This window comes from Poecilia formosa, unplaced genomic scaffold (genome assembly GCF_000485575.1).
Source record: "Poecilia formosa unplaced genomic scaffold, Poecilia_formosa-5.1.2 Scaffold94, whole genome shotgun sequence".
Taxonomy (NCBI): Eukaryota; Metazoa; Chordata; class Actinopteri; order Cyprinodontiformes; family Poeciliidae; genus Poecilia; species Poecilia formosa.
In genome coordinates, this window is record NW_006800033.1 from 1,134,564 (window position 1) to 1,150,173 (window position 15,610).

Consider the following 15,610-nt stretch of genomic DNA (forward strand, 5'->3'; position numbering starts at 1 on the left):
TATGGTACAGACCAGGATATTACTGTTCTGATCCGCAAAAATAAATTGAACAACTGTCTCTTTATTTGCAGCTGAGAGTTTAAACCCGATCCCAGATTTTGATAATCATTGTCTCTTTGTTGATTCAAATGAATCTCATATTAATAATTGCTTAGAGATTGACCTTAAGGTAGTGGAAATCGGAAGCTGTTCCTACAATTCAAGGAATGGCTCTCAGAATTGCCTCGGGTATTAGACATGGAGAGACGGACAAAATCTTTTCGGAATATCCAGACGTCATTTCTGGACCTATGAGCACAACAAGATGGAAATCCCTCTTGATATTTAACCTCACAAATAGTCTTCTGCCTTGTTCTCCTCAATTTATATTGAGATATTGGTAAGAGTGATGCATCTGTGCTCATATATTTCTCACAAAGCTGAATATGCCCAGCTTTGTGCTTTTTGTTGCTATATTTGTTTGTTTGAGGTTTACCTGTATTAGTGTGGTTCTTTGTACTTTTTTAAAGAAAAAATCTGAATAGACAAATTACAATTTAAAAAGACCCCAAACCAACAAACAAACCAAAGTACTTCTTCAGCCATCTTTAGAGAAGTGTTGTAGAGTGCGATTCAAACAACAGTGTCTATACATATTTAGAAAAAAAATATGTGTAACTTAAGAAAACCACCAACCAATCAGAACAATATCTTAAACCCAGTTCATGTGGGCAAAATAGAAATATTTACCATAATATAAATACTTCAGTATGAAAGCATGTCGAAAATGTTTAACATATTTTGTTATATTAACTAAACTTTTTTTTTTTTATAGTGTATCTACGTCTCACTAGGTAGAAATGAACAAGAGGAGACAGGATAACCAATGAAGCCAGCTTTAATGGGCAACTCAAAGGAGCTCTTACAGTTTTGCACACTCTCACTGTCATGTCGTCATTTACCCCTTGTGTTGTGGCACTAACCCGTGACCCGTCATTTCAGTCCCAAACGCACTGGTTCTCTTGATCTGATCCACAGAACAACAGGTGTCAAAGCACTGTACATGTGGAAGTAATGTTAAAAAAAGACTCTGAATATCAATAAAACTTACAACAAGAAGAATATCAATCAATAATGTCTGAGAATTATAGCAATATATGTTCCCTTCATACATTTTACACAGAGTTTACATCTATATAGTCACTGTGTTATTCCACAGACAGCAGTACCATGGTGATTTTGACCTTTCACTTCTAAAAGGGAGGGTCAAATATTCCAGTTGTGACTGAATGCTGAGCTCCACCACTGAAGGATGTGGGTTAGCTCCACCCTGGGGACCAAAACATCAACTTACATAACATCATACGCAGAGCCCCTGGGTAGGAGACAAGAAAAATCCTATGGTGAGTATCCCAAGAATGAACTCAAACCTGAACACACACAAACCCAAGATGGAGGTTGACAGCAGCTTAAAAAAAAAAAAAAGCATAAATAAATGAACACTGAACAAATGCAGATTGTTTTTTCTCGATACTAACTCTAATGCTCCCTGGTTTGTGCTAAAAAGGTCATTTGTGACTCCTACAGTGCCCAGCCTAGCAGAGCTGCTCTAATTTGTGCATTGAAAATGAAATCTGCACCCTCATTACGGGAAAGGAGCGAGGGTTTGAGCTGAGCATTACAACTAAAACATTGGGAGAGAAGTGTGAATGTGACCAAATAAAAGCTCAAAGACGTGGTAAAGTGCCTCTGAAATGGAAAAAAAAAGAAAGAAAAGGCATATTTGTGGCGTAAAACACTGATGTGAGGTAAAGCCTGCACCCACGGAGCCAGTGTACATTGTGGATTTGCATGTAACTAGCAATGCCCAGAGAGAGAAAGGGATATCTTTGTCATCAATTTGCCTTTAATGTACTTTCCTAACTAGAAACACGAGCCTGAAATATTCCTCTCATCATCCCTTGCTTCTCCCTCCTTTTTATTTTTTTATATTTTATTTTATTTACTTCTTGCAAGATAGAAGACAAAGACATTTTTAATTTCTTGCTGGAATGGATAATGCTCAAAATTGAGAGAACAAGCATCCTGTTCAGAAATGTATGACTGGACTGTTACATCTGTCTTCATCCGTATTTTCAGACTTGTGTTTCGCTTCGAACACGGTGACTCCTCTTCACCGTCATCACCTCTTTAGGTCTCTCTGCGACATCCTTTACCTCGCCTTCCTTATTAGCCTCCTGTTTTCCTTCAACATCCTTCTGCTTCTCTATCTCTTTGTCTCTCTTTGGCTGGGACTCGCTGTGGGCGCAGGCTACTAGTCAGCAGGGTCCTGCAGGACCGTCGCTGACCATCTCTTTCTCTCTCTCTGGGATGACATCGAGAGGTCCTGCTGCCCTCTGCTGCTGGCTTTGTGACTGGAGTTGATTTGTGGGTAAGGGTGGAGGATGTGGGTAGGCCGGCGGTTTTAAAACAGTTTGGATGGGAGGGAAAGGAAACGACTGGGAATGCAGCTGGGAGTATTGCTGTTGATGGGTGTGGAGGTACGACTGGGGTGACGTCTGGGGCTGCAGAGGAACGCGGGGTGGGTGGAGCAGCAGAGACTGTGGGTGGAGCTTGGTCGGAGGCTGTTGCTGTACTTGTGGTGGCTGCTGAAGAGGATGGTGAGGAAGCTGCGGGGAAGCCGCTCCGTTTTTACTGAGGCCGCAGGACTGAGCTGCACAGTGGATCTGGCGCAAAGTGTCCAGTGCCTCACTTTTTGCATGCTTCAGCAGGTCTGCCTGGCCCTGAGGTTAAGAAAAAAAGAGATCAAAAAAGAGACGTAAATATTGCGATAATGTCCAGTTTTGATGAGGCATAAAGCACTGGAAGTCCCCAAAACACCACAATTCAATTATTAAGTATTTGATTATAAAATTCTGTTTCTAAATCAATCAGTAAAACATTAATTGTAGTCATCAAGTATATAATGAATAAAAATGTTGTCAATAAACATGTATTCTGAAAAAGGCAACTATATTACTCCCATATTTATTGTATGTGTATCTTCTCAAACTTCCTGCATCTATTTTGTGTATCAGTCTAACACGGACATCAATGAATGATGAGTTCTTGTTAATATAATTTGTCTGAAATTGACTTGCTACACAGTTCAGCCAATCAAATGCTGTGACATTTTAAATAATCCTTTGATGCACACCATGCAAGGAATAATTAACTACTGGAATTTTAATTATTTAGTTTCACATTCTAAATTTATGTCTGCATTTAATTACTTGGAACACTTAAATAATTATTAAATGCATTTAATCATTTATTTATTAATTTTATTTCCTATTTAATAAGAAAATATATCAAGAAAATATATGTTGTGGAACATTTGGCATTCAATAAAACAACTCCTTTGAAATACTTCGTGCATATTAACTGCAGTCAGTTTGCATTCATTTTATTGTTTTTCCTTTTCCAACACTTTTTTTATTCTCTGAAGATTTCTCTTTTTTGCCTGCGTTAAACCAAAACAGCCGGAAGGGGGCAGTACAAACTTACTGAAACGCGGTTGGATGTTTGCCAGCAGTTTGTACAGCTCCTCTGCTGGTGAACTGTGCTGTCATATGGTGATAATGTTACCACTATGTTTCTGCTCTTTATTCGAGCACCCCAGAGATGAATGCATGCCATATATGGAGGAAATGGCCAGAACAGCCTTTCTGTGTTCACAGCACTGTCAAGAAAATCGGGGCCAAGGCCATTTCCAGCCCGCTTCCCTAAGCTAGCTGTCTTTGCTGCATGAAAATACGGTGGTGTTATTTCTATACAGAAGAGGTACATGTATAACAGAAATATTCACATGTGAGAAAAAGAAAAAATAAGAAAAGGGTCATTATTGAATCATCACTATTTTTCTAGGTAGGTTGTTTTCTTCAGTTTACTCACCCGAAAATGAGCGTCAAATTTGGCATTCTGAAAATATTACATTGCCCACTCTGACATGCTTTTGGACTGACATCTCACCGAAGTGACACGTGTTAACCTATCGTACGCCACAGTGAAGGGCAAATGTTAAAAGAATACAGCACACATGGAAGTCTGACATATTGCAGAGGGAGTAAAGGTCCTGCCCTCCGCCTAATGGTCAACATTCAGCTCCCAGGTGATGCTGATGCTCTCCAAGTGGCCTTTTACCCAAGACATTCCAGCACAAAAACCAGGAGAATGAATAACTCATATGTTTAAAAAAGAAAAAAAAATTATGTAACTCATGACTCACCAGCTATGAAACAAGACAGCGAAAAGCTGGTCGTGCGCTGCAACAACCAAATCAGAATTGCACTTCTAGGTGATGCGTTCACCCCAACAGTTGACCCAAAGCTGTCCACAGGGAGGGCTAAAATAAAACAGGGGTAGTCACCGATTCCCACACAGTGCCCTTATTGAATACCAGTCCAATATTCTTGTCTGATGCACAATTCATTTGAAATAACCTGAACTTGCTGTATATTATTTATAAATTGTAAGGCAGACATTGGTTCGCTGAACGTGATGAAAATATCTGATTTAACAAAAAGGGGTCGAAACTACAATGGCTGCAATCTGAACTAGTTTTGTGGAGTTCATTAGATGTGTATTCATTGGACACATTTTAATTACAGCACATATTTCCGTGAGTTCTTTTTTTAAAGGAGCCTTTTATTCTATTTAAGAAGAACTTAACATTCATTTCAAAGCCGCCCTTTCTGTCTCTCTGCTTCTGCTTTTCTTTTGACAGAGGTACAATGAGTGACAGAAATGTGCAAAAAACATCATCCACCATGACAGCTCTGATCTTTCTGTCACTGTCAAAGTACAGTCGAAGTGGGAGTTTGGGAAGCTGAGAAAGAAAGACAGGACACCTCTTTTTTTTCCCACTCAACTGCCTATTTCTCCGTCCCATGCTTCTACCAGCTAGCACTTTCCAGCCTGCTGAGAATCTGAAAAAGGTTGAGGGGTGAAATAACTAGGCATGACTGCCAGCCTTGGCAAACAGGCGCTAGGCTCTCACCAAATGTTCAGTATGAGAGAGAGATTATAGATGAAGGAAGGGAGGAAGAGGAGGCGGAGCTATGCGGATGCCAAGATGCCTTTCAGTTGAGAGCATGGCTCATCGATGAAACGAGGATGAGGAAGCTGAGAAACAGGGAAGTGGGCAACTTAAAGGGCAAGTACAAATGAGTGGAGATGGATGGGATAGTTAGATAGATGTAGATGGAACAGGGTGAGAGATGTTGGAGGGATTCAACAACAAGACCTTCTGATACTGTTATTTTAAATCTTTACAAATTTGGAGAATGACTAAACCTGTAAGACTCTACATTTTGTATGAGATGAGTAGAACTTGTTGCCTCTCAGCATCCTGTTTTTCTTTGTGCGTTCCGTGATGCATCAGATTTATCTTCACAAACCACAATGTGCAAAATCATGAAAACCTGAAACCATGAGCATCGCCTCCTGAAGCCTTCCCTACTTCAATGAATGTTTTTTTATGACTGTAAACTGCAAGAAAAGTCAAAAAGCAGGTCAAACTGACACACTATTCTGCCATAGTAGCAGTAATAACATAAGGAGGTGAAACACACACACACATGCACACACACACAAACAAAAAAAAAAACCTTTAGAGAGAAACCATTAGAGCGGGAAGTAGTTGGCTGCTATAGCAACTAACCCCGGAAAACACATTACTTAAAAAAAAAAAAAATAAGACAGATGCTTGAAAAATGTTGGCATTATAGAGGTGGGTAGAAATATAAATAACACAAATCAAAGCAAATTTCCACTTGGTTCCTACGGTACTTAAGACTGTAGCACAGCTATCTGGTACAAGAAATTAGAAAAATAACAGTTCAAGATTTTATTCTTGAATATTGTCAGATATCAAATATTGATGATTACTGTGGTGAGTATGTTTTATAGTTTTAATACTGGCATTGCTGAGGACATTGTTTAGTTACTCGTGCGTAATAACTTTAAATAAAGCATTTCCTATGTGTGGGAAAACTACAGCATAGCAACTCTGCTTCAACTAAACAAAAGTTGACAGCGCCATATTCGAAAAAAGCCCCACATTATGATGTTACCACTTCCAAACTTCACTATTTTGAGACTGTTGTTGTCCAAATGGCTCAGTTGAGACTGAGCCAGTTGGACATCAGGGTTTGATATATATATATATATGTATATATGTTTAGCCTGGATAGGTTTTTACTGACATATGGTGGAGCTTTCACGTAAACTGCACCTTTAAAAATATATTTGCTTAGAAAATGAGTGATGTGTGCAGTACTTCCTTCACACGCTTGGAGATAAGAACAACAACATCGTTAGCTCCAGCTACAGAAGAGAAGAGGAAATACAAGCAACGCGGCTAAAGGCGTTCCACCTATTTGCTACTAATATTAGAACTGTAGCAGAGCTAACCGCCACATGGGGTTTACTAAGTAGCAGTTTAGATTTGGTCACTGATTTTTTATTTTTTTTTTTGTCTGGGTGCCAACCACTAAAACATTTGTGGTGGGTGTGTGTGGTAATTTCTCGGATCATCCAGCGCTTAGTGCACACTGAAACCCACTGTCAGGGGTTTTAGTGTCACAGCTCTGTAAATAGCTAAAATGATAAAATCATTCTAAAGATTCTGTGCAAGAAATTCCTTTATTTATTTTTTAGATTAGGTGCCGTTTTTTATGTCAGTAAACTCAAAATGACTAATTTGAAGTTATATTTTCACATATTTGGAATGAAAATTATGCTACTGCACAAAAATGTGATTCAAGGTATTTCATTTTGACTAAAGAAAATTACGATAACATATAAAAGTCAATAAAATGAAAAACAGTATAAACCACACAATCATCACTATCGTTTACAATTAACTGGTGTCAAGGTGACACAATGAGATAAGATCCCAACTATACTGTTCGAGTTTAGCTCTCTAACTTCGGCATCCAAAGAGGGAATAAGATGAGCGAATTGGCCGGCCTTATCTCTCGAGTCACAGGGCAGGCAGTGACAAGAATGCGCCGTTTTTTACACATGCACATATGGCCAAGCTGCATGGAGCTATGTGTCTTCCAAGCAAGTGTGAACGATCCAATCAAGTCTTGTCAAAATAGATACAAGAGGAAATAAATAAAACAACGCTTGGAATGAACACTAATTACTTAAGAGATTTAGGGATTAGGGAAGAGAGAGACGCAGTTAGCCCAAGAAGCTTTCTTAAGACATTGTGCGGGTAAATCTCTGCAACAGTGTCTGGGATTGCTTGTCCAGCTGGTTGCAGTTTATAAGATAATCCTTTAACTTCCCATCTTTCATATAAGTCGCGTGTGCTCTAAATGTATTGCACTGTCATACAGCGCATTGACTTTGAAGCCACGTGATTGGGGAGGTCTGCTCACCTTAAGCACAGTGATGTTCCAAGCGTAACTCTCCATGGCTTTCTGAAGTTTTCGGCCTTTCAGACCTTCCTTTGCTCCGATGCGATGCAGGTCTTCATGGAAGTCCAGACCTGAAATGGGACAGACAAGTTTCACCTAAAAACAATATCAGAAAAGTCACAAATATCTCCAAAGGACCTATACTCTACCGTGGTGCTTAGAGTTTTTATTTGTTTATTCAATTAATATTTTTTTAAAGAATGGATTAAAGTACATGTAGTACAGACATCAGTTTGTTTTACTACTGGAATAACCAAATTAGTATTGTCCTGTTAAGATCTTAAAGGTCTTAGGTAAAGCAGGTTTCAAAGGTGAGGCACCTTTGCCAAGAGATTTGCTATTCACCACAGGAGACATGGGGAAACACAATTACCATTTGTTATACAGTAATAACAGATCAAATAAAATGGGGAGAAAAATTTATATTCAATATTACAAAAGTCATAAAACATGTGGACACCTTCTTTAAAGTGCCAGCATTTTGTGAAAGGTACATTAAGGTCTGGGTCAAAACCTGATTGATATTTGGTACTGTGCATGATTTCATTCTCCTCGATAAAAGTCTAGTTCACACGAAGAAAACTAACCCCAGAGCGTGATCCCTCCGACGCTGTATTTCACTAAAAGTGCAGTGTTATTTTAGCGTTGCACTGTTTTGGTACCAAACATGTTTTAAAATGTTGGTCAAAAGTTCCGGCTTAGTTTCGCCAGACCATAAACTATTCTCCCACAAGTTTTTGGGAAGTTTTAGCTGGGCCTGAATGTTTTCTTTGGAAGAAAATGCTTTGACCTTTGAACCCTACTCTTAGTCCAGACATAATGGAGAAATTCTTGCATTTTCTTTAGAGCTACTGCCAACCCCTCAGGAGCCTCCCTGACAAGTTCCCATTTGGCCTTTTTGTATTCATTTTTGGGAAATATTTGATTTTAGAAATGTTACTGTTGCTTAATGTTTCAGCGTGCCACACTATCTGCTGTGGAATTTTTTTTTTTTTCATAAATCTGATTATTTTGACACATTGTAGCGTCTTGAAACTGTAACATCTGCAAACTATGAATGCCAATTAGCAATTTGGATAAAGTCCTAATAGGATGGCTGAACTTCAATCAGTAGGCATGAACTTTAATTACAGTTAATCAATGCAACTTAATTTCGCTATAATTAACTGTGAACCTAGGAAGACCGAATGCTGGAATTGTATCAAAAGGTATTGCAACAAGGTAATGGTGTGCATACTTAAACAGACGGGCTGTTGTGTATTTTTTCTGTGGTGTTCTGTGAGGAATTTGTGGGTTTTCTCTCATAGTTCAAAGATGTTCTTCATCATCGCTTGGTTATTGATTCAGGAGATTTAGGACCAGATCATCCCACGACCCTACAAGAGTTACGTGAGTACAGAAAATGGATGACCAGATGGATGGATGGATGCCTGGTATTGCTTACAGGGCTAAAACGAAAGCGGTACAATGAAGGCGAACCTCTAATTAGGCTTCAGAGTAGGTCAGGTTTTATTGCAACTGAGGCAAACTATTCCTAATCTCCAAAGGGTTTAGCAACAAACTCCCACTAAATCTGTAAGACTCAGCTTGCTTGTCAGTCTGTCCCTGAAAAGATGGCCTTAAGCAACAGAAGCTTTGATTTTCTGAAGAAACAATCCAGGCTTCCACTATAAACTAGAGAATAGCTGTGCGTCTTGAACAATTTCTTTTCAGCACCTCATATTTATAAGTGAGAAGGTATTGCAACTCTTCTGTAAACAAATAGTTTACGCATTTTGGAGAATACCTCAAGCAAATTGAAATTCTTTTCCTACGTAGCAACATAAGTGGATCATCTTCCAGAGGCAGAGTACATAAAAATGTAAAACTACTATGTTTTCAGAGGCTGCTTTTTCATTTTCAATCCACAATGTCGGACTGCTCTTTCTTAATTTTCTAACTACACCAGCAGTGGTGTTACTACAGTATTCTAGCTTAGGAGCCTGAAATTTACATTAACAGGGATAAGGACTGATCTAATTTTATAATCTGCTACAGCTAATGGGCCGCTGCTTGTGCAGAGCTGAGAAAACGGAGAAGGCGAATGCAGGATGGGGCAGAAACCAGCAAGCAGGGAGCTGTAAATGATACGAAATTAGCTGCTGGCGGTTTGTTCCGATATAGCTTCGCAGAGTATTTAATCTGGCAATGATTAAGAGCCATCTCCGTGTAACATTAACACAATTCCTGTTCCTTACTGTCACTTTAACACTGGGAAATTCATGCTGTTGTGCAAAGTGTGACCCCCATCGTGTGCAGCAGAAAGACAAGAACTTTTTAGTTTGCTTCCCTAATGGGTACGAGCTGGAGAAGCGGTGCTCAGATGGAAGGACACGGGAGACAACATCTCTGTAGAGCAGCTACACAATTACAGAATATGGCTTACAGTCCTTGAAAATGATAAACATCTTCTAAATTTATAACGAGAAGCGTTCCTAATGCACAAGCAGATCTAAAAAAGAAAAAAAGAAGCACAGTTTTAAGTCAGAGAGAGTAAAAGGTGGTAAATAACCAAATAAAACAGGATCTTTAAAGCGGATCCTGTTTCACTGAAAAGAAATGGTAGCTGGTGAAAGGGAGATTTGCACCAGTCAGATCAATGTTTGCTTAATTTATCCCAATTCATACACTCTAGAGTCCATGTGGAGTGTCATCACTGCAAACACAAAGAGGGATTTTTTTTTTTTTTCTGGCTGTGGATGAGCTAGGAAAACAATGACTCTGCAAAGCCAAAGACGACAAAGGGAATGAGATGTCTATCTTGGATATTCACAGCGAGAAAGCTGTCAAAAACAAAATGAGCAAATACACAGTCGTTAGGCAGAGAAAGCATGCTTGAATGGAAGGGGGACCTAGATAAACACAACAGAGAGCTGATAAAACATGGACTGCATTGATGATACATTTGATTCCAGTTTGAGGTCTGTGCGTCCTTTACAAGCGTTTTTGTCTGTTCATTTTCAGGTATGCCTTTTTTTTTTTCTTTTATGATGATTGGTCCAGCCGTGTTTCCCAAATTATCACACTATTCAAGTTTAAAGAAAGAAAACAAAGTCTATTTTGGGGAACATTTAAATATTAATATTTTTTTCTTATAGTTCAGAAAGATTAGATAACAGCACTACTGCATAATGTGTCTTACAAAAACAACAGAATCATATTCCTTGTATGTTTTATGCCCGTTTTTTTTAATTTTTTTATGCAGCAATAACAGACTTCAGTGTTTTCCTCTGGGACAGGCCCAGAAAGGACAGCATTAATCAGAGTAGCTGCCAAAATGCCCGCAGTATCTCTGGAGGAGTGGCAGAGAGCCACAACCCAGGTTTAAGATTCTGCCATCAAAACAACTGTGAGTTTTGGAAATGCTGACTCTTTTAAAAACAGTTTGCGATCCTTAGTTGATTTATTGCATTTTCAAATTATCCATAAAATCTCTGTTTGCATGCATATTTTATCATAATATCAAAGCTAACTTTAAGAACAGTTTGACCTGAATTTATGGTTGTCTAGAATCAAATTCTAATGGTAAATAGTGGTTCATCTAATAATTAATTTCAAAACCAAAATATTGGTAGTAAAATGTTAAAATCAAGGTATGATGTGGAATAAAGGGTATAAGATGTTATTTAAATGTAACTCAAGGCAAATCTACTATAGAAAGAAGAAAAAATATCAGGAAAATCCAGAATTTTTCCAAACTCACCCAGAAAATAATAAAAAACAATTCATCTTCCTTTTCAGACTTTGAGTTTGTATCACAACTTTGCAAGTGTTAATATAAAGATTTTAAAACAACAGCCTAATCCCCTCACATATGCACTGAATATAGATTTCTAATTACACACAAACACTGAGTGAAATTTACTTTGTGCTAATTTATTTCTTCAATCGAAACTGATTAAATGGTTGAAAAACATAAACACTACACAGAGCAAAAGTGAAAAGAAGAGAGAATCGGGGTTTCCGCATTTAGATTTCCGATATCTGAGCCAACTCAGAGTCTGTGTGCTCAAAAAATATGATGGTAGCATCTGGAGGTGCCAGAGTGCGCATCCCAGCTGTTTTCCTGGTCGCCCATTATCCTCGTGCGTGATGGCGAGCCACCAATAGGGCCCACAGGGGAATCATCTAGCACCTCTCCATTCTCATCAACACATAAGCTTCACTGCCCAAATTAAACTGATTAGCTGCAACAATGACTGTGCATAAACTGAGGGGAGGAAGAAAATGGAAGATGCTGCAGGACATAGCTGAACAAATCCAAACCTGTTCCACGCTGTTGTTTCTGATCTTGCCCAATGCCCTTATTTAAAAAATAACAGGTGGCAGTTGAGTGAAATTCCCTTATTTCATATCAAGGCCATCGTTTGTGATTCATGTCTTTGCCACAACAGTATTTAGCCGATGAGCAAAGCACAAGGGCAAAGGCACCGGAGTTTAAATTAAACTAACAAATTCCACCCCGTCGCCACATTCTCTTCCCCAAGACTGACAAGCCGTCCTCTAATAGCACTGCTTTCCGTTTCTCACACAGCCATTAAGCCAAAATTATACCTTTGCCATCTTGAATGATCATAGGGACAAAACCCTTAATTCCATGCAAATCCACCATCTCTTCATATCCCTCTCTCTGCTCGCCTTCCTGTGTTCAGCCAATTACTCCTAATGCTGTCACAGTCTGTACACGTACTTTAAGAGATGGGTTCGAAAGAGGTACATACGGCATCTCAAGAGACGTATTCACTACAAATATCTGTGGGAGGGGTTAAACACAATATTGTCTGTGGATTCTCTGGTTATAAGAGGTTAAGGAATGGCTGTAATTGACTGAAACACAAGCAAAATAAAACAGACATATCAGATGAGGAAAAATCTCAATTTGAGAGATTGGGTCAAATTGTAGAACGAGTGTATTTCATTGGAGCTAATGACTGTTATTGAAAAACTTAAAGGGGCTTACATTTTGCTTCAACTGTTTGTTTACAACAGCTAAAGCAGGTACAGTTACACAAGCAGCATTATTTTAGCTCTTCTAGAGCCTGAATGTTTCTTTTTGTTTTTGTTTGTTACTATTATCCAATTAGCTTAAGTTTAATGAACGAAACTTGTCATAGACTGTAGATTTATTTTATAGGTCCTTTGAAATGAGATGTGAATGGAGAGCAGAAGCAACAAGCTGAGAACTACAGTGTTAAAAAAATAGTAACAAACGTGAGTTTCAGATTATAATTAGAACCTCAAATGTTGAGTCATAAAGCAGAAAAAAGATCCTGTAGCATATTTTCTATTGTTGTAGCATCATTAGCACATTGGTGCAAGTGACATGAAAGAAATAAATGTGGAAAACAATAATATTTTATTAGAACAAAGGACATTTAGCTTAATAGGTGATGAAATACGGCCGTCAGGCACAATGTTCTGTTACGCTAAACTTAATTTAATGCTTAAAAAAACGTTATCTTGATTTAATTACTTAATTTGGAAAAGATGTTTGTATTGTACAGGTTCCAAGTGACATGAAAAGCTAAATTTAAGCACTAGCTTCTTTCTGGGACTCCCACATATTCTTCAATTAAAATTTCTTCTTTATTCAATAGTAAAAAGTTTGCTTTGAATTTACGTTGACTATTTCTACAGAGGCATACAAGTACTGAACCTTAAAAAACATGAATAAATAATTTCTTTCTATTTATCCAAACCTGGAAAATCTGTAAATCGAATTCCAAAGTTTTTCGAAAATAAGCAGGAAACCCCGTTCTTTTGAGGCATTCCTTAACGTACATTTTACAAGAAAAAAAAAAAAAGGCACTCTTCCTGGCTGACCTATTGTTATCAAAATAGCAACAAACCTCTGGATACACTAATAAAAGTACACAGAAGGGATGTAAAGTAGACATAATATTTGCAAAAGGCCATAGTTTGATTTGAGGCATGAGTGTCAGAACCAGGGGCACAGCAGAGAGAGTGGGCGGCAGGGTGAGTGTTATGTTTGGCATGCAGCTGAGGCGCCTGAGGGCTGTCGCTGCTCCCCCTTTGCCTCCGTGTATCATTCTTCTCACTTACAGGAAAAGCCAGCAGCTCTTAATAAAAGAATGTCCAAATTCCCTCCCTTCTCAAGTTGAACCAGAAGTACCAGCTGCATTATCCTACAAGACGCATACAGGTTCCTTTTAGCTGACGGAGGCAATAAGCTGAGCGTTGCTGCGGAGCAACAGAAACAGCTGTGAGTGCGGCTGCGTGCGGTTTAAGCTCTGCTTAACTCTGAAATCATCGCCTTTGAACATTCTTCCAGCTCCTGGCTGGGGAACCATGGAGGTAAGGGACAGCTCTGTGATTGAAGCGCCAGCGTTCAGCCTACATCCCAGGATAATTACACAGCGTGAATATCAGGTTAGCTTATTCTGTTAAAGGGAGAAAGCATATGCCTCCTATTGTGTAACACCAGGGAGTAAAGCTTGGCATAAAGGAGGCTTAAAATTTCTTATCTGATTCAGGATGTGGGGTTGAAGTGTGTGACTGAGTCCCAGTTGTTAAGACACAAAACAACAAGGAGTGGAAGGGTATAAAATATAATTAACCAGGTTTACACCAGCTATAACAAAGTATTTAACTGGCCATGATCTGCAGTTCTGTGGCAGACTGTAGCAGCACAATGTTAGGAAAAACATGCAAAATTGAGATGTCACTATTCCAGCTTTGTGCTTCCCATTTAAAGACAGAAGTGAGGCAAATGAGGAGGAGTTGAGCCAAATTCAAAAGAGGCTGGAGAGGACAAGCCACGAAGAATTTCCTGATTTGAAGCCATTTCTCTAATAATGATAATGTCCCGTCTAAATCTGTCCTCTGCGGGATGCCATCTTTTTGTTATTTTTTTAAAATAAAGATGTACTGATTAATGCATGTTTAATTCTGTCCTCTCTCTCCCCAACGGCCCGCAATGTCAAGCCTTTTAATTTCTCTCCTCCTTTCAAAAGATGCTTACGCCTTCTGTCCTTTCTCTCTCTCTCCCCCCCTGCAGCCCTTTTTGTCTGTGCGGCTCACTGATTGTTTTCACCTGCTCACGGCCCATAACTACGCCACGTTGACTCACTGATGATGGCCACTTCTATTGACAGCAGCCACCGATGTTGATGTTGACAGAAATGTTGTGGCGCGGGGGGGAGGGAGCAACGCCATTTCTTTATCTGCAGAACTGCATGCCATGTGACACCCTCTCTATCTTATAACAGGAGAATGAAAAGTTGCTTTCTCATGATATTGAGTTTTAAAGCAAAACAAAGCATATCTATGAGTGACAAAATCTGATTCATGCCCCCGAATGGTAAGTCAGTCTCATCCCAGCAGCAGAGAAACGTAGCACCTCCTTTTACTTTGAGGAGAAATTACAACGACTCTAGCAGTTTGCTCAAGTCAAGCGGATGCACAAATTCATTTAATTTCCCTTTGGGAAGTATTCTGGAATAGAATTGAATACATTCATGCTGCATACCTGCCCTTTGTGCTTGTGTGAGCTTGGAGTAGACAACATCAGCTGACTCAATCAGGGTTTTGCTGGTTTGGATCATCTAGAAGACAAATGAAAAGGACAAAGTTAATTTCTAGTCCACCTTAATCACTAAAAGTCACTGAAAGAAAACCCATCAGCTGAGCCTCAACCAAATTTATATAATGATAATAATAACCAGAGAAAGGAAACACGAGAGGAAGAGTTTATATAAAGATGCTAGAAGAGTGAGTTTTATTGTTACAAATTATTTCTAATTTGATCGCCTCATTAGCCAGAGCTCATGCCAGACATATTTTTTTTTTTTTTTTTTTTTTTTTTTTCTGAAAACAGAAAACGCAGCCAACAAAAACAGCCTCGTATTTTGCCCACTTTCTAGTTTTCCACTGTAGAAGATCTGTTGGAGCCTCCTGAATAATACGCTTCAGCTACAAGCTCCCCAATTAACCCACTTTTTTTTTTTTTTTTTTTTTTTTTTTTTTTTTTAGATTTCATTAAGATTGTAGATGAGAAAAGCAGGTGATCTGAGTGAATTTGCAGCACAAACAACAAAGTGTGGAGGTTTTTTTTTTTTTTTTTTTTTTTTTTTTTTTTTTAAACAACAACTATTTATGTATAC

At 38.7% G+C, this 15,610-nt stretch overlaps 1 protein-coding gene across 1 annotated transcript in view; it reads right to left on the reverse strand.

Annotated features, from left to right (window-relative positions):
* Nucleotides 1-859: 859 nt before the first annotated feature.
* LOC103142199 (inactive phospholipase C-like protein 2) overlaps nt 860-15,610 on the reverse strand; it is a 68,048-nt gene continuing 53,297 nt past the window's right edge. The window contains exons 4-6 of the mRNA XM_007558121.2: nt 14,977-15,052; nt 7,410-7,519; nt 860-2,762 (exon numbers count right to left, since the gene is read on the reverse strand). Of these exons, the coding sequence (XP_007558183.1) occupies nt 2,298-2,762; nt 7,410-7,519; nt 14,977-15,052 (651 nt within the window). The 3' untranslated portion in view covers nt 860-2,297. The remainder of the gene's footprint in view (nt 2,763-7,409; nt 7,520-14,976; nt 15,053-15,610) is intronic.